Here is an 18,337-nt window from a genome sequence, read left to right as displayed (position 1 = left end):
AGTGGAACTGAACTGAACATCAACACAGTGTAGCAGGGATGTCCAACGTGCGGCCTGGGGGCCATTTATAGCCCTCTGAAGGATTTTTGGCGACCCTCTGCGCTAAATTTTAGAATGGAGTGAATCTGGCCTGCAGTCGTAGTGGAAGCGAATTGACCTTTTTCGTCTTTCAGGGTAACAAAGTTATTGCATTTTGGAGTAATTAGAACCACAAACATCGACCTCCTTTTCCTTGATAGCAAATTTTATTCTCAAATAAGAAAACAATCAACCCCAAAAATATAGGAACCCTCTGAAAAATGCAGTTTGTATCTACAATGATTTACAAATCTGACAAATTTGTTAATTTGAATAAAATGACCTTTTTTTAGTTTATTGTTGAATAAAATAAAAATGTAGAAGACATATTATGTTGGATTAACTGATTCATAATTGGACATTAAACAGTGCTTAACAGGAGATTTTCCTTACAGAATTCGAATCAGGTGAAACTAAAACATGAATTACTGCTCCAAGGGGGGTTTTTCAGGAATGGCCTTTTTAAGCGTCTGAATCCTCTGGCTAATGATTACTCAATTACTAAATTAGTTGATGACTATTTCAATAATCAATTCATCGTGATTGATCCAGCCTGAGGACTGTTTGGATGTGTCCAGCGTCCTGACGTCCCCCCACCTGTCCCACCTGATCCTGACTTAATAAGGAACCGCTGGACGGTGGAATGAGTGCAGAGTGTGTGTGTGTGTTGCATTTAGTGTGATCATGCTTCTAGATCTCTCCATTTAATTTTGTAAATAAATGATTGCAGCTCTTCAGATTGATCTGATTGCTGCTCGGGGAACAGCTGGACGGAAAAAACAATATGAAATGAATAATATCAGATGTTTGGTGTTGAAAAGTGAAAACCTTGTAGTTTGGAGCTGTTAGTCAGATGATTGAGGCAATAGTCTGAGATGTCAGCGTTAGCATCTGATCAGATGATCTGCACATCCCGAGGATGTGAGGGCGTTTTCCTGTGGTTTCACGGCTGGCTTTGTCATGTGGCAGGAGGCGGCTGCTGGTGGGGGTTGGGGGGTGTTGTCAGATGATGGCTCCTGGAGGAACCATGTGTGAGGCAGTGGGGGGGCTGATGGAGGAAGACTGGAGCCTTTACACAACAAACAGCCCCTCCATCCCCCGCCGGCCTCCATCACGCCCTCCAACTGGTGGAGGAGCAGCGACTCCCTGGTAGACCTGCAACATCCTCCTGGTTCCTTCATCTCCTCTTCATCAGAGGCATGTTCAGGTCTCATGCCGTTCTGTAATGAGTTTTTAAATTTATGTCACTAATCTAATTTTATGAGTACATCTCAAAAAATGTGAATATTGTGTAAAAGTGCAATATTTGTTGTCGGTTATCTCAGAAAGTGAAACTCGTATATTATCTAAATCAGGGGTTTGCAACCTGAGGCTCCGGAGCCACTAGCGATCAATGGATCTTTGATAACTTTGACTAAAATCAGCTGATTTTAAATAAATGTATAATAACAAATGAAAATTTTTTTAATGGGATAATTTGCATTAAATTTCCACAACAAAACAAAAAAAGTACCAGTTATATGTGTTTAGGTTTTTTACTGTAAATATGTGCTTCCATTTTTTGAAACAAAATTTTGCATCCAGTTGCAGCCATGCTCTTTATACAAATGTTTGTGTTTCCCTTTATTTTAATGCCTAAAAATTCAAATAAAAAAGTGCGTCTTTATAAATGATAACTGTAGACACAGTAAACGCTTTTGTCAAAACAGGACAGACGGGAACGCGAAATAATGCCCAACTCACCGTCCAAAGCCTTGTATCATTAACAACAAGGCCAGCAGAACAAAAATTGTATTTTTACTTTCATGAGGGTCTAATTAATTTACTCCAATAACATATTTAGTCAACAGCAAGTTTTAAGTCCAGAATCCAACATCATCTGCTGCGTAACACCTTTGAAATTTCCTTTGGATGTGTCTGTTTCTCATCATATTTCCATCATAATTTCCATTAGCCTGTTCTTTTTTTCTTTAAGAGTTTTGAGGAAAAAAGATCTAAGAAAATTTAAGGTGTCAAATCAGTTTAAACTCGGTTCATTAAAGCAAATCGTCTCGTGGTGGTTGGAGAGCGTGGTCCTCGTGTATCAAACATGAGAAGTGAGCCTATTATTCACCACAATCCCACTGCAGCAGAGGAATTAAAGCTTTGTAGGAGTATAATTGGTCCATAATGCTACAAAATTATGTTGCACTGCACAAGATTACAGGAGTCATGTTTACTGTGCTGTACATTTGGCTTTTGTTTATCAGCCTTCTTTGAAGATCAGAGGTTGTTTGCATAAACATGCTGGTTCTGTTATTATATGAGCCAAAATGTAATATTTATCATGTTTTACAGGACAGAGACACTGAGGGATGAACAACCTTTAGCTTCTAAAAGAGGAAATATTGTAAATCTGGACCTGAAACGGTCTCACTGTAGGAATGTAGACTGAAGAAAATCTGGCTGTTTTCACACCTGACAGTCTGGTAGACTCGGTTCTGTTGGAACCAGAACTTCACCATCTGTTAAATCTCCAGCTGCTGCGGTTCTCTTTCTCTCTGCTCTGAGTCAAACCAGCCAAACCCTTTGAGCAACCTGTTCCCCTCCTCACCTGTGGGGGCGCTGCACCAAGAACCACTCAAGGCAATTACATGAAAACCTCTGAAGACACTGAGCACAACTTCCTTCTCCACCAAATGGAAACAAACATGGAGTGGCTTCAGATTTTAGCAGTTGGAGGATTTCTCTTTTTTCTGTGGCTAAAAACCACGAGCCATTTCTCCTGCTAGCGCAAGGCTAACACATTTGCTTTGGTTGTATTTACCCAGAATGCCCTATTCTATAGTTTACTTCGTGCTTTTGGAGCGGTCTCTGGTCCACGTGGCGTTTACATCTGCATTCAAACCGAACCAGAGTTCAGTTTAACCAAACCCAGACCGAGGTTTGGAGGTCTCTGTTCAAACAGAGTTCCTGTTTTTTGGTCTGCATCAGAGTAGTAGTTGTTTGCTTATTTCAAAGGGGACAATGTGCATCGCATAATATGCCAGTTAGTCATAAAGGCTAGTTTTCTTCTGTAGTTCCTCAATCAACAAGTTTAATCTCGCATTTATTCCTCCCCAAACAAACTGGACTTTCTAGGCAAATGGGCTGGAGTTTGGTCACATTCATACCGGCAATGTTTAGTCCACTTTAATAAAACTCTGGTTCGTTTATCTACAATAATATGTAACTTAAAGTGCAGACAATCTGCAGTATTTGTGGTTTTACAGTTTTTCTCAGTCACTTTGGTACATTCCTCACATCAATAACATCTGCAAAACATCTATTGCATTTTTAAAACAGTACAAACTGCAAAACCTAGCTAACCCAGGGAAGTGCGCTTCCTACTTAAAAAGGATCGTTCATTTATCAAAAGCAAGTATTTATGTCAATGAAAGTATCTGTCATCGAAATGAAAAGTCCTGACACCATGTTCATGGAAGATAAATGGTTTTGTCATGTTTTCATGATGATCCCTCATCCTGTGCTTTCTGATGCAAAACAGTTGGATCTCTGTCTGGAAATACTCAAATAATTTCCTTTATTTGGGAAGTTTGCCACCACCAAGCATTGTTCAGAGCAAACAAATGGCTAGCAACAGACTGTTGACATGTACCATAGATCATATCGCGGGTTAAAACATTTATATTTATTCAAATAATGCGAGCTTTAATGTACGATTTTGTCAGCTGATGATGTTTCAGATGCAATGAGTGCAAAATGGTTCCCAGTTAAATATAATCATGTTTGTCATCATTTGCAAGCTGTCAAGATGGATTTATCATGAAGGAAAATGAGAGCTGCAATGTTTGTTCTGTACTGGGACCAAACCCAACCAGTTCCAGTTCTGGATCCAGTTCTGGTTCCAGTTCTCCGCCTACCATTGAGTTAGAAAACACAAATAAATGACTCATTTAGATCCATGTGGATATGTCTGGTCTTGAAAATATAAAATTTCATTAAAATTACATTTAATCTTGAGCTAAATTTGAAGGTTGTGAGTTTGATTCCAGCTTCTTTTTACCACATATTGATATATTAACGCCAAGTCGGCCATTGATTGACTTACCGATGTATGAGTACGTTTGTGTCTGTATGAATATGTTCATGTTTGAATGAGGCTGTAGTGTGAAGTGCTCTCAGTGGTTAATGTGAGTAGAGCAGCTGGTTTCCCATGATGCCTGGCTTCCACCTGCAGCAGAGATGTGGTTGAGGTTTGATGCTTGTTGATTCAGTCTGATAAAAAACAGAGACGATGCAGCGTTAATTTGGTCTTCATACTTTCTAAATAAAAAAATAATTATAAATAAATAAATTGGTCTTCATCCTGACTAGTCACCACTAACTGCACTATACTGGGATTTCATCTGACAGACCAGTAGAACAACATTCAAACTTTACATTGGAGCTAATATTTGTCTCTCTTTTCACTTATCCTTTTTTTAAAGGTTCATTTCAGGGTCTTTGTAGGTTAATATTCCGTCAGCCAAACATAAACCATAGAATTATATTGAAAGTAAACATTTAATAGTTCAGATATATTAAAGTGTTGGATGGAGTTTTTTCAAACTGTGCATCTGGAAAACATCCAGCCTTGTTCTGGTTTGGATCTTAATACGTTAGGATCAAAACTGTGATTAAAGTACAATACAGTAAAAAAAAAAAGGTGGATTCACATGACTGTCCAGATTTCCATTTGCAGGACTTTGGGCCGTGAGAAGTTCTGGTGGCGTTAGTGGGGGAGCATTAGGTGTGACAGGCTTTGTGAGGAGGAGAAAGGGAGCGGTTCAGGCTGTGGAGTCATCTCCCTGCTACTTTTCACACTGTTATACGGACAAAAGAGACAGTTCAGCTTGTTCTGTGGAGACGCTGGGTTAGTCTGTCCTGCTGCGACTCATTCTGTTCAGTTTATTTCTATATTCACAACAAACGTCTCGTTTAGAGGAAAATAAGTAATTTTAACTCAATCACACATCCATTCTATTTGTTGACTTCCCAGAAATGCCTCCTACTGAGCACGTATGTAGCGACAGTGGAGAGAAAAAACTTCCCCTTAACAGGAAGAAACCCCCAGCAGAACCAGAGCCAGAATCAGAACCTGGTTCAGGACCAGCAGTTGTCTGGCATTATCGACTGGAGGTTTGAGAACACAGAGCAGAGACACAAACAGAAACGTTACAACTGAACCAGGAGAACTTTCTATGTTCAAATAGTAGACAGTTATAAACAGGAGAGTTAGTTTTAGTTTTCTAACTCATCTAATCCAATATTCTCCTCCAGGGCCGTTTCAGAGCCGGGCCTGTTACGATAAGATTTACTGGATGATAAATCATCCCAGAAATTATTGGGATAAACGACAATTTGAGGCCATTTTCCAGCAATATCCATCCATCCATTTTCTGTTCACCCTTTGTCCCTAATGGGGTCGGGAGGGTTGCTGGTGCCCATCTCCAGCTACGGTCCAGGCGGGAGGCGGGGTACGCCCTGGACAGGTCGCCAGTCTGTCGCAGGGCAACACAGAGACATACAGGACAAACAACCATGCACACACACACACACACCTAGGGAGAATTTAGAGAGACCAATTAACCTAACAGTCATGTTTTTGGACTGTGGGAGGAAGCCGGAGTACCCGGAGAGAACCCACGCATGCACAGGGAGAACATGCAAACTCCATGCAGAAAGACCCCGGCCGGGAATCGAACCCAGGACCTTCTTGCTGCAAGGCAACAGTGCTACCAACTGCGCCACTGTGCAGCCCTATTTTCCAGCAATATAATAATAGTAATAATAATAATGCAAGTACATCGTCTAAAAAAAAACAAACAACTTTAATTTCTAAAAAAAAAAAAGAACACTAAAACTGGAAAACATTTTAAATATCAAAAATAAATAATATAACTAAAACCAACAATAATTAAAACTCATGTGTAGGCAAAGTTGTGTTATTATTAATTATGAATCATTGTGCTTAGACAGGGAGAACAGGCAAAAGTGGCAAGCAGGACTTCAGTAAAAAAAAAAGAATCAAACTAGCTACTTTGCACTGAGTGACAAATGTTTGCAGCGTTTTCTTTTAAAAAATAAAAGGGAAGCAACAATATTCAATCATCAACCCACAATTCTATTTTTTTCTTTTCACGAATGTAATGTACCATTACCACGTAATGGTACATTACAATGTACCAGCAAATAATTTTAATGGAGAGTAGTAGGAGAAGAAAATGAATTGTTGAGGGAAACCTGAACTAAAAGGCAGAATAAGTCAGTTTTAATGTGAGGAGAGCCACGGCAGTCAGCTACTGACCGCCTCTGACCGGGACGACGCATGGAGGGCAGATCAGGACAGGGAGAGGAAAGGGGGCGGGTGGTGGGGTGCTCAGGGTGTCGTCGGGGGCCCAGTCAGGTTCTGGGCTGCAGAGCCGGGGGAAGGAAGCAGCAGGGATCCTGGGTAGAGAAACGCCTGCAGGGTGAATGGCTGATAGCAGGTCTGAAGCCGCTTTGTCTCCACCAGAAAATGACGCTGCAGCTATGATTTATAATCAATAGCTTATCACTTCTCCAGCCGCCTTATCTGAGAGCCCCATTGATCATTAATGCCAAACAGCCAAAGTTCTCTTTTTGTTCCGAGTTTGAATAATCATCACAACCACTAATAATACAGTATAATGTATTACTATACACAGAATATAATATTGCTTAGCATAAAATGTCACCAAACTGTAATTTAAAATACTAAATATTTAAACCAAACTGTTTTTTGCAAACTCTCTCCTTCCTCCAATTAATAAAAAGCAACATCCTAATATTGGTGGTCACATATTTATTTGAAATATTTAGTATTTTACTATAAGTTACAGAGTGGCCACAATATACAATAAGCGCTATCATATTCTGTGACTGTAGATATGGCAAGGTGTGGCGAAAAACTGCAACAGCGCCTCCTACAGTCACAATATATGGTGGTCGCAGAATAAGGTGCAACACGTGTGTGAGGATGGAGCAGCCCCAGCAGGTTAACTCTGCTCCACCTTTCCACCTGACTGCTGGAGCAGGTTGGTGTTAATCCAGGGGCCTTCGATCTGCTAGCACAGCGCCTTACCCAGCCATGTCCCTGGCTGTGGCCCCAGCGTTTTTGGAGCGTGTTCGAAGTGCAGCCAGCCCCTGATGGATGAGTCCACTGTGACCCAGAGGCTGGCCGGCGGGGGACCTGCAGGAAGAAAAGAGCGCCGTGCAGAATCTCTGCATCCTCTGCACATGCGCCTGCTGGCAGAGATATACGCAGCAGATATTCAGATCAAAGTTTACGGGCAGCTGGGAAACACATGAGGGAATGCAGAGTGAGCAGATGGAGCTGTTCTGTCTCTTTGTTATGGTTTGTTTTCCATTTCTGGGCGAACAGATTCAGATGCTCTTTAAAGCAGATTTATTTCTGGTTGTGTGAAACTTTACTGACTCCTTCTGAAACTAAAGGAACCTTTGGTGTTTAGGTAGGATGAAAATGAAGAATTATGAAAGTAGTTTTAGAGTCTCAGTTTAGATATAGTGGAGAAAATTGGTCAACTTTCCAGAAATGGAGGAAACTACTAGAATTTGTCAGAGTTTGTTCATATTGTGAGGTCAGGGTAGAGTGAAAGGAGAAAATTAGAACAACACCTCGAAACAAACCAGTGGATGAAAAACAAAAGGCCACATTTTGGATTTCAACAATAAAAACTAATCAATATTTATTTATTGACTGCTTGTATTATGATGTTTTAAGCCATATCACTCTGTACTAGTTGTTATGACTAATTGTAATGATTTGTCAGTACCCTGATTTTTAAAAATTTTTTAAAGTCATGTGTTTTTGACCTGGTTGGCCTTCCGTATGTGCGGGCCCTGGAGCTTCACTGAAGCAGGTCTTTACCTGATGACTGACTTCTCTCTCTTCATTATATTTTCTGTACTTTCTTTTAATGTTGTATGTTTTAGCATTTTACTTAGAAATATTTCTGTTCTATTGTGTTTTGTATTTGTTGTGAAGTTCTTGCCATGCAAGGTGTTGTTGGAAAATGCTATTTAAATATTTGATTGACTTCCAATATGATTTTTCAGAAGCAAATAAATCAGTGATTGTATTTAATCTTTAATCTTTGTTTGTAACAGATCTACTCCATCATTAGTTTTTCAACAAGTGAGTTTGAATCAAACAGGAAGTAGTTCCCTCACTTCCTGTCATCAGGGCAGGTTTTGCACTTGGCACCAGAGACCTGTAACTTTCTCTGTGATGTTAAATTTTCATCAGATCAGATAGGAGTGGCTGATTTGGTTACATTTTCTAAAAGCAAAACGTTTCTTCACATTCAGTCTCCTGCTATATTTGACAGAAGTTTGACTGAGGATCAGTTTATAGTTTTTGTGCTTTTTTTCAGTTTTAACCTCCAGCAGAAATATTTATCCTGTTTTTCAACCCCTCTTCTTCCTCCTCCTCCTCATCATCATGTTTTTCATCGTGCTGACTTGTTGGCTCCTGGCTTCCGTCAGCCTCCGTGGCCCGGAGGTGTGCATGCTGACCTTTGGTGACCTCTGAGTTAAGCTCGGTCCTTGAAGGGAGAGGCAGACAAAGACGCATGTGACGGCATAATAATTAAACATGCTTCCATGTCATAGAAAAGCTTTTATTTCAATGTATTTAAAAGCACTGGTTGTTTTATGGCTATATTATATTAGAAAATCTGCATTTTTCTCTTCTTTATCTCATTATGATCCTTCCAACCTCCCAGCATCTCAGACCAAACTTAACCATAAAGCAGTCACCTTCATATCAATAGCAACAGCTTATCAGAACATATTTGAGTTTATCTGGTAATATTGTTTTTATAACTTCAGATCTAGTCTTTTCTAGAGCTTCTGGACTCCAGAGAACCAAAGTGAGAACCGTTAACAGCAGAGAACTTTCCTTCAACTCCATAATCCCACAGCTATTGGGGAAATGGGAAGTTTTGAAAAGTCTGCATCCAGTCAGATCTGGTTTAAAGCTACCATAGCAAACTGAAGGTTTTGGAGTGGCCTATTCAAAGTCTGTTGTTAAATCCAGCTAAGATATTGCATGAACTTAAATATGCTAGAAATATCTTCAATATCAATTCGTTCTCCAAACCAGACAGAGTCAAAGTTCATCCACATTGATGCTAAAACGGCTAAACGGCAAAAGAAGATCCAGTCTGTGGGGGGTGAATAATTTTTACTGCACAGCTGCTTGGACTTGAACCTGAAGCCTTGTCTTTCAGTTGTGTATTTGAGGAATCTAACCGGCGACTCAGATGAAGCCCCCTTTGTCCAGTTGGGCTGGGTTGAGGAGAGCAGTGCATTCTGGGAGGCCATGTGTCTGGGTTGGTCAGCAGAGGGGGATATGGCTGCTGCCGGCCATCGTTCCTTGGCGCTTTCGGGTCTTTTATAGTTTGCCTGGCCAGTTACTACTGCCTCATAAAACCTGAAAGGCTGAAACACAATGCTGAGCAGGAGAGGGGTCACGACTAAGGTCGCGCTGCTTCTGAAGCCCGACGGCGGCTAGCGAACCAGGAAGTTTGACTGAACAGCTGACAGACTGCAGCTATGCCTCTCTCTGCCCAGACTTTAAATAAGACCCTTATTCTGCTGCAGTGTTTATGTGATTTCCATATCGGATCCAGTTTTCATATTCCTGTTTGCATGTGGCAGAGAGCTGTTTGGATGTTGACTCATGCCACTGCAACGCCTCGTCCACCTGCAGAGTCCTACCTGAGCTTCCCTTTCTCTTCCACATGATTGTTTTCATTCTCACACAAAGCTGCAGAATACAGTAAATTCTGGTCAGCAGGAGGGAGGGAGCGGGCAGATGATTCAAGATGGACGCTACGTGAAGGCTTAGTGGCAACTGGGTAAAAGTTTGATGAGTCAGTTAGAGGTGGCTCCGCACCAACATGCTGTCACAAGTACGCTACGGCTGAAACAATTCATCGGATTTGTTGTGATTAATTGAAATAATTGGCCATTAATTTAGTAATTAAATAAATTGCAGTATACAGAGTCTAAGAAATGTAATTTATTTAAAGAGAAACACCCTCAGAACAATAACTAAACCAAAAATGTGCAATTATATATATATATATATATATATATACAGTATATATATATATATAATGTTGACACTGGCCTGTATTGATATTCAGTCCAGCAGAAAAAGGCCTGAATGTTTCACATGTTGATTTTGAAGGATTTTCATCTGCAGATCCATCATTTGCTACAGATGATCAAATATTCACAAAAGGAATGCTGTTATTGCATTTTAGGCAATAATATCTTAATTTCCTTATTTAAAAAAATATTTAATTATTTGTTTGAATTTACTTATGTATGTTGATTAAAATAATCTTAAGATGTTAAATGAAAAAGCAACAGTGTGTTTTTTTTTGTCTAATTAAGCAATTCACCATCAGAATAATCAATAGAATAATCAATTACTAAAATACTTGTTAGCTGCCGCCCTAAACACAAGATTCATGGATGTTTATTCTGTGTTTACATGAGGAAGTACTGATTGCTTTGACTCTATAAAGTTCTAAAAACATTAAAACTATGTTCATTATTGGTTCCTCTGATATAGAAACCTGATAAAAAGCGAGATGGAGGGTGAAGAAGTGTTTAAATCACGCCTGAGCAACTGGACCTAAATCCTGCCTTCGTCATTGATCTGATCATCCGGACACCAGGTGACCCTAATCGGGTCAAACTACCGACAGGACAGAATAAAATCACACACTGCTGTGACCGCTCCAGTCTACATGACGGCCTTGCCTCTGCTCCCATGATGTTTAGATCAGCTGGAAACATTCACCTCAGAGATGTAGAGGTTTCCCTGCAGCCTCATAGGGGGCGCTAGCAAGCCGGATGCGTTGTTTGACTCTTTGGTTTTCCTGAGGGATAAAACAATCCAGACTTCTTTAAAATGAGCGTTGTTGTTTTTCTTCTTCTGCTTCTGATCTGGCCGTTGTTTAGCTGCTGTTGAGTTTAGCGCCACTCTCTGACTGGGAGTGTTATTGCTGCAGCTGAACCCTGCTGCATTTACAGTACTTCACCTATAATTAAACGTGCCCATTTTTTCTTTCCAGGAGCTGGAGAAGGCTCTGTCAGAGCAGGACCTGGACTTCCTCGGTGACCTCGTTGCCTGCTTGTTGCAAGGATGCTACCAGCGCACTGATATAACGTGAGTGGAGAAGTTAAGGATCAGCTGTTACGTCATGCTTTTTGAAAAACACTCGGACATGGGGCCATGCTGGCTGTTTTTGTCAGAAAAAATTAGCAGAATTGGGTATCAGCTGCATTCCGCGCATCTTCATCACCTGATTTAATATAGAGAGTAAAAAAACACAAATTTTTAACTCATTAATACAATTATTCCACACATGAATCCCTCTAAGTACAGTTGTTTTTAATATTTGTTCTGACTTTTAGTTTCCTAAACAAACCCTTCTCTTTTAATTCATAGTTGTTTTTTTTATTTGAATTGCTTCTGAATAAAGTTTTGAAAGAAGTTTTTTATAGTCTTAGAATGTCGTCAATGCCATTCTGGGCTCTACTAAATCATCCATCCATCCATCCATCCATCCATTTTCCGTGCACCCTTGTCCCTAATGGGGTCGGGAGGGTTGCTGGTGCCTATCTCCAGCTACGTTCCAGGCGGGAGGCGGGGTACACCCTGGACAGGTCGCCAGTCTGTCGCAGGGCAACACAAAGACATACAGGACAAACAACCATTCACACACAAACACACACCTAGGGAGAATTTAGATAGACCAATTAACCTAACAGTCATGTTTTTGGACTGTGGGAGGAAGCCGGAGTACCCGGAGAGAACCCACGCATGCACAGGGAGAACATGCAAACTCCATGCAGAAAGACCCCGGCCGGGAATCGAACCCAGGACCTTCTTGCTGCAAGGCAACAGTGCTACCAACTGCGCCACTGTGCAGCCCTCTACTAAATCATAAAACTTTAAATTATTCAATGTAATGTTTTATTAGTTGGTTGTATCAGAGACTCTGATAGCTGGAGATGTGTAATCAAGCGTCTGGATTGCAACAAAAATGTCAGTTTCACTGAAAACCAGCTCTGTGTTAATGGGGCCTTAAAGTTCTGGAGTGGCCTAGTCAAAGTCTCGATGTAAACATATTTTAAGATGTTGTGGCATGACCTTAAACATGCCGCCTGTGTTGGAAAATGCTCCAAGATGGCCGAGTAAAACAATTCTGCAAAGAAGAGTCGGCCAGAATTGCTCCACGCTGATAATAAAACCTCATTATGAGGTTTAATTTTTCACATTTGGATATTTTTTTCTCTCTTTATAGATGAAATCATGATTTAAAAACTAGTTCTTGTATTTCTTGGTGCCATTTTTGGCTGATATTAAACGTAAGAACAGAAGAAATCTGTCAGAGGTCTTAACCTTTTCATGGTGTTTGTGTGTAAGCAATCCGGCTCGCAGAAAACAACATATAAACATTTTGATAAATTTGAGTCATCATATGTAAATGTCACGTTATATTAGTCAGAGGTCTCAGGAAGCTCCACAGGAAGTCTGAGTCACCAGAGCAACAACAGTGAGGTGTTAGGATGATTTCTACATGAATGCAGCAAAACCACTGAAACCATTCTCTCTCCTGTGTTCTCATGATGGGAGAAAGTGACTATAAGCAGAGACTGGTATTCAAATCCAGATATTTTTAGCTGCTCATGGGGGATTCCCCATCTGTTATCCTCCTACTCCTCTCCATCGTTAGAAAGTAGCGTAACGCTGCGGAGCCGCGACAAGCGCCGATCCAGTTTTTCCACCCAGGCAGCCGGTTACAGGAAGACAGGCGGCTTTATTGGAGCAGACAGGCGCTGGCATCCTGGGGTCGGCCTTTCACAGAGCTGCCCTTTTCATCTGCACGCGCTAAACGCTCAGCTGCAGCTGGAGGGGCACGGGGCGGGAGGCGCCGGGGCAGAAAGGAGGGACCGGGGAAGCCTGCAGCGGTGTGAAAAACGCACGCTGTTCTGTCAAGATAAGCCACTTTTTTCTGTTTGCAGTTTCACAGATGCTCAGATAAAACCCAGCCCAAGGACAGCAGAGGAGAAGTCCGGTTTATCTCTCATACCTGACCCAGCAGCAGAAACCCAGCTCTCATGACAAGTTTAACAGGGTGTCTGCGCATCCTCAAAAACTCTTACATTCATGTACCTGAAATCAACGCCTTAAAATATTTTAAATTCATTAGAAAAAAATGCAAGTTGGTCTTAAATATGTTAATAACTGGTCTTAAATGTATTTATTTAACCTTTATTTAACCAGGTGAGTTACTAAACTCACCTGGTTAAACAAATACTTATTAACAATAACAACCTGGCAGGGAGGGAAGATCACATAGAAAGTCCAAGCAGCATACATAACAATAAACATACACAGTTGAAATCATAAAACAGTAAAAACAATTCAGCATAGGACAAAACTGACATTACATTTTTAGCTGAAGCATGTGTAGCTTTCAAATGGCATCTTTTTAAAAATACCCATAAAAGTTTCTACTGATGCAAAAGTGCTCAGCTTGAATATTTTTTGGCTTCCTTCCAGTCATTTGCTATTTTGCCTGTAAATCTGACACCAGCTACATCCGCTAACAGCAGCAATGAAGCTGCTTTTCTCAACCCACTGCGGTTTAATTTCTGCCTCTAAACGATCTGATGGGACGCTGGAAAAGACTGTTGTGCTAAAAGGAGTTAGCCTATCAGCAAACTATGCTAGGCTAAAATAGCATGCTAAACATGTAGCAGCTAACACTAATATCAGCGTCCACAGTCCAGATTTCTAAAGAAGCTCCATGAATGATCAGAGAAACTGGGGGAAGATGAATGGATAGAAAAACACTTTGTTCCAACCTGATGGTTGAAAAACAGATTAAAAGATATAAATATATTTGATGTTGAGATCATATGTCTGTTTATTCAATTAATTAGCAGTAATTGAAAGTATTGCTTAATTTGTGATTATGTAGTTTTCAACCAGAATGTGATAAATTAATTACATATCCTGCAAGTAACTCAGTTAAAATTTTTAATCAAGTCCACCAGTAGTTTTGTGCCTTCCTTGTTTTCAGTTTTTTCTATTTTAAATCTAAATATTAATAAAGACAAGGAACTCAAACATGCATCACATATAAATCATCATAAATTTGAAGAATATTATCTAGCTTAGATATTTCTGTAGAGTTGTTGGGCAGACTGTAACGTAGCCTCCGTTGTGTTCAGCCCCCAGACGTTTAGCAGCTACCTGGATGACATCATCAGCTACAGGTGGGAGCTGGAGGAGGGGAAGCCCAATCCGCTGCGGGACGGGCCGTTCGACAGCCTCCACCCTCGCACTCAGGTGGAGCTGCTGCACAGGCTCTGCGACTACCGCCTGGATGCTGCAGACGTCTTCGACCTGCTGAAGGTCCGTTAAACGTTCAGTCATGTTGTGGTTTAAAAAAAAAAACGGCTTTCCTCATTAACTTAAATTTATTTATTTATTTATTTTTAAATCTACAAATGTTTGCAGTTGGTCAGTTTGAAATCATTCAAATTCCAATGGATCTCTTTTTATGTTTGAACTCGGTATTGATATTCAGATTTCTGACTCACTTTGTTTTGGTAAATTAACAACATTACAAAGTAGAAAACAAAACAAACCAATAATTTGGTTATTATCAGGCTGGAGCCAAGACTTGTACTTCCCTACCCTATTCAGAGACTCAGGAGCCTATGGTGATGAAATATATCTAAGATAATACTAAAAGTATTCAGAAATAAGAAAATGTAATTTAAGAAATGTAATATTTTTATTGAAAATAATAAATTAACAAAAAAAGATAAAATAAATAAAAGATAAGAATATCAAAAGGCTTATTATGATTATTTTTCTCAGACAGACAATATGTAGAGTGAAGAGTGCAAAAATACAACCAATAACTCATGAAATAATTATTTAATGCCATAAATTTTTTGAAACTTGAAATAAATACAGAAATTGTTTATTTAATATTGCATTAATTACATGTCTTAATTAAATGTATAGATTTCCTTTTTGAAAACCCAGATGTAATTATTTCATGATTTAATAAATAATTTCTTCATTTTCAGTTTTAAAAAATTAATCACACATTTAAGTAATTATTTCAGAAGTTATTTATTTTTTGTAATTTGACACTCTTTGCTCTCCATAAAACTCCATCCTGTCTCTGCGGGATTAATAAATGGGTTTGTTCAAAGGACTGAATGGCATTAATCACTAACTGCTCAAAACATATGATTTGAATTTCGCCTCCTCCTGCAGGGGCTTGATGCAGACAGCCTGAGGGTAGAACCTCTGGGGCAAGATGGAGACGGCGCCCTCTACTGGTACTTCTATGGCACTCGTATGTACAAAGAGGAGCCACTGTACAGGAAAGCTGAGAGTCTCAGGTGAGATTAGACGTTAGCAGTCAGGTTTCCATTGGTTTAATGGTAGATGTTGAAGCGTGTAATTGGAAAAGGGCGTTAACACGTGTTTACAGGCTCGTTAAGCATTCAGGAGCTAATTAAACTCCTCCTTCTTCCAGTGAATTTGATCCAACATTACCAGAGAGGAAGAGGAGGGGAAGACCACCAAAGAAACGAAAGCTAGAAGACAATAATCTAAGGTAAATATGAACAGTATCGTGTTCTGCACACATGTAGCGCTGCTTTTTTTAAAACTGTCGCAGCAGCTCTAAATGCTGTTGGTCGTGTTTTTAATCATTCTTACACTCTCTGAGTTTTTCCCTGAAGGAAAACCTTCACTGTGTCTGAAAATAATTCAAATTACTTGCCAGAAATCAATCCTATCATCAACATTTATTCCAGTAATTCAGATCAAAATCATGTAGCTTCATTCTCACAGACTAACTGGATTACAGGGAATGGGAACCCAGCATCCATCCATCCATTTACATCTTGTCCCTAGCGGGGTCCGGAGGGGTGCTGGTGCTTATCTCCAGCCAACGTTTCGGGCGAGAGGCCTGGTACACCTGGACAGGTCGCCAGTCCATCGCAGACCCAGAATTCAGTTTCATGAAATTTCAACATTACATCAGAGCAACAAAGGGGTTTAATCCAGAAATGTGGACCTACTGAACAATAAATCCATGAACAGTAGATTCTACACTCAGTGGCTGGTCTGTTATATTTATAAAACGAAACAAAAACCTGTGAAAACATATTTTCATCTCTAAAGTTGTCCTAAAAACATTCTACATGGCTGAACTTTCATATTTTTTTAATGATTTTCTTGCAAGGTTTAGACATAATCATAAAAATTACCTGAAAACCAATGAGATGAATGGTTAAAGCTGCAATCTGTAGTTTTTATGAAAAATATGTTGTTTTTTAACATATTTTCTAAACCTGTCTCCATGTCATGACAGTTTGAGAATGATAATATGTGAAATGATTGATCTCCTTCACCTTCGTCCTGAGCTACTATTGCCATCTAAAGAAATGCACCAAAAACAAAACGACCAACCAGAGCCAGGAGGCGTGTCTTAGTGCTGTCAATCAACATCATGAACACATTGCTAAATGTATTAATGACAGAGAAACAAATCACCGTTACAGGAAAACTTTATGCGCTGTCATTGGTAGCTATGCTAGCTAGATTTAGCATTTATAACAGCCTCTATTGGTGGGGACAAGCTGTAGTGCTGCAGAGAGCAAGGACAGGACCGGGATGGGGGAGGTTAGCAGTGGCCGCATGGACATGATGGACAGCGCTAAGATCCACCTTCTGGCTCCGATTGGTTGTTTCTAGTTAGCACTGGAAGAAAACAAATACTGTCATGACATGTGCAGCTGTAATCACCAGGCCTTGGCAGCATTTGCTGACTCAGCCTTTTGATCCAGGTGTGTTGTAGATCCCCGTTCCAGCAGATTATTGGTTTATTTATCTCCTTCCATTTGTTTTGCTCAGTGAAGATGAAAGTGAGGGGGCAGATGCGAAGTCAGACAACGGGCTGGATGACTTTCCTCCAAGCGCAGGTGAGATCAGGTCACCTGTCCATTTGCCATCATCATGTCTGCCTTTGAATCAAACCCCCGCTGTGCCTCTGGCAGGCCGTCAGCGAGGCGCCTGGTCTCTGGTGTGTGACACGGAGGAGCAGTGGATCAGCCTGGCGGAGAGCATCAAGGACAGAACGTCCCCACAGGACCGCCATCTTTACCGCGTCATCAGCCAGAACTTCCTGCCTGAGATCAGCAGCATGATCGAGCACAAGGTCAGAGCTGGAAACACGTCGGCACCACTCACGGTTCCCTTACTGCAGATTCCTCTGACAGAAACTCATCTGGTTGTTATTTAGCTTCAGAGGCTGATAACTGAAGAGAATCTCTGCAGAACCTTATCTGAACAATTTACCCCAAGTCAACAAGAAGCAGATCTGTTCAGATGTCCATCTCTTTCAAACTCAAATTGGTTTGAAGTCACTTCAGAAAAAATGCATTTCTGCATTTGTAGTTTTTCAGTGTCAATCTCTAAAATAGAGTAGCACATACGTAACTGAAACTTTAATGGAGCAGTATTATGTAAAATCTGCTTTTTTGAGCTTTACGGCATCAAAAACAAACCTGGACTGTTGCTTTGATTCTTTTATGTTTGAGAAATCCTTTAATCTGTATGGCAACCATTCAGCATTGCAAAAGCCTGGGTGGACCTAGCCCCGCCTCCCAGACTCAGCTCCTTCAGACTAGCCAGCAGCAATTAGCAAACACCTGGAACTGCTGAGCCTTTTATAGGAGCTGCTGATCAGAGCAACGCTGGTATAAACGTTGTTAAACGGTTAATAGAGGAGCCAGAAAGAGCTGGAGTTTTTAAAGAGACAGAGGCCCAATATCAGGAGTTAAATCAGGAAGTCAAATTTAATATATACAGCATTTTTACAACATCTGAAAGCATTATTGTTACTTGATTGTGCTGTGAAATGGTACTACGTACCTGTAATACACATGTTACTGGCCCTTTAAGGTTGCTGAAGCCTCTCCCTCCACATGTCAGCAGCCGTTTAACTGGTCTGGGTGGAGCTGACGATCCTGGGGATTCATCAGTGTTTCTGACTGAAATGAGTCAGAATTAAAGAGGCTGCTGCTCTGCACATGGGGAACACGGCTTTCCTTTTCCTTTCTTCTTCTTTCCATC

At 40.4% G+C, this 18,337-nt stretch overlaps 1 protein-coding gene across 2 annotated transcripts in view; it reads left to right on the top strand.

The window, feature by feature from the left end:
• The window catches only part of cecr2 (CECR2 histone acetyl-lysine reader), a 44,397-nt gene that overhangs the window by 11,044 nt on the left and 15,016 nt on the right, over nucleotides 1–18,337 (top strand). For both annotated transcript variants that reach the window (XM_028025971.1, XM_028025980.1), the window contains exons 2-7: nucleotides 11,232–11,326; nucleotides 14,404–14,587; nucleotides 15,467–15,594; nucleotides 15,732–15,812; nucleotides 17,117–17,184; nucleotides 17,260–17,420. In XM_028025971.1, coding sequence (XP_027881772.1) covers nucleotides 11,232–11,326; nucleotides 14,404–14,587; nucleotides 15,467–15,594; nucleotides 15,732–15,812; nucleotides 17,117–17,184; nucleotides 17,260–17,420 — 717 coding nt within the window. The remainder of the gene's footprint in view (nucleotides 1–11,231; nucleotides 11,327–14,403; nucleotides 14,588–15,466; nucleotides 15,595–15,731; nucleotides 15,813–17,116; nucleotides 17,185–17,259; nucleotides 17,421–18,337) is intronic.

This window comes from Xiphophorus couchianus, chromosome 2, assembly GCF_001444195.1.
Source record: "Xiphophorus couchianus chromosome 2, X_couchianus-1.0, whole genome shotgun sequence".
Classification (NCBI taxonomy): domain Eukaryota; kingdom Metazoa; phylum Chordata; class Actinopteri; order Cyprinodontiformes; family Poeciliidae; genus Xiphophorus; species Xiphophorus couchianus.
The sequence above is the reverse complement of the archived record's forward strand: the minus strand, read 5'-3'. Positions and strand labels throughout refer to the sequence as shown.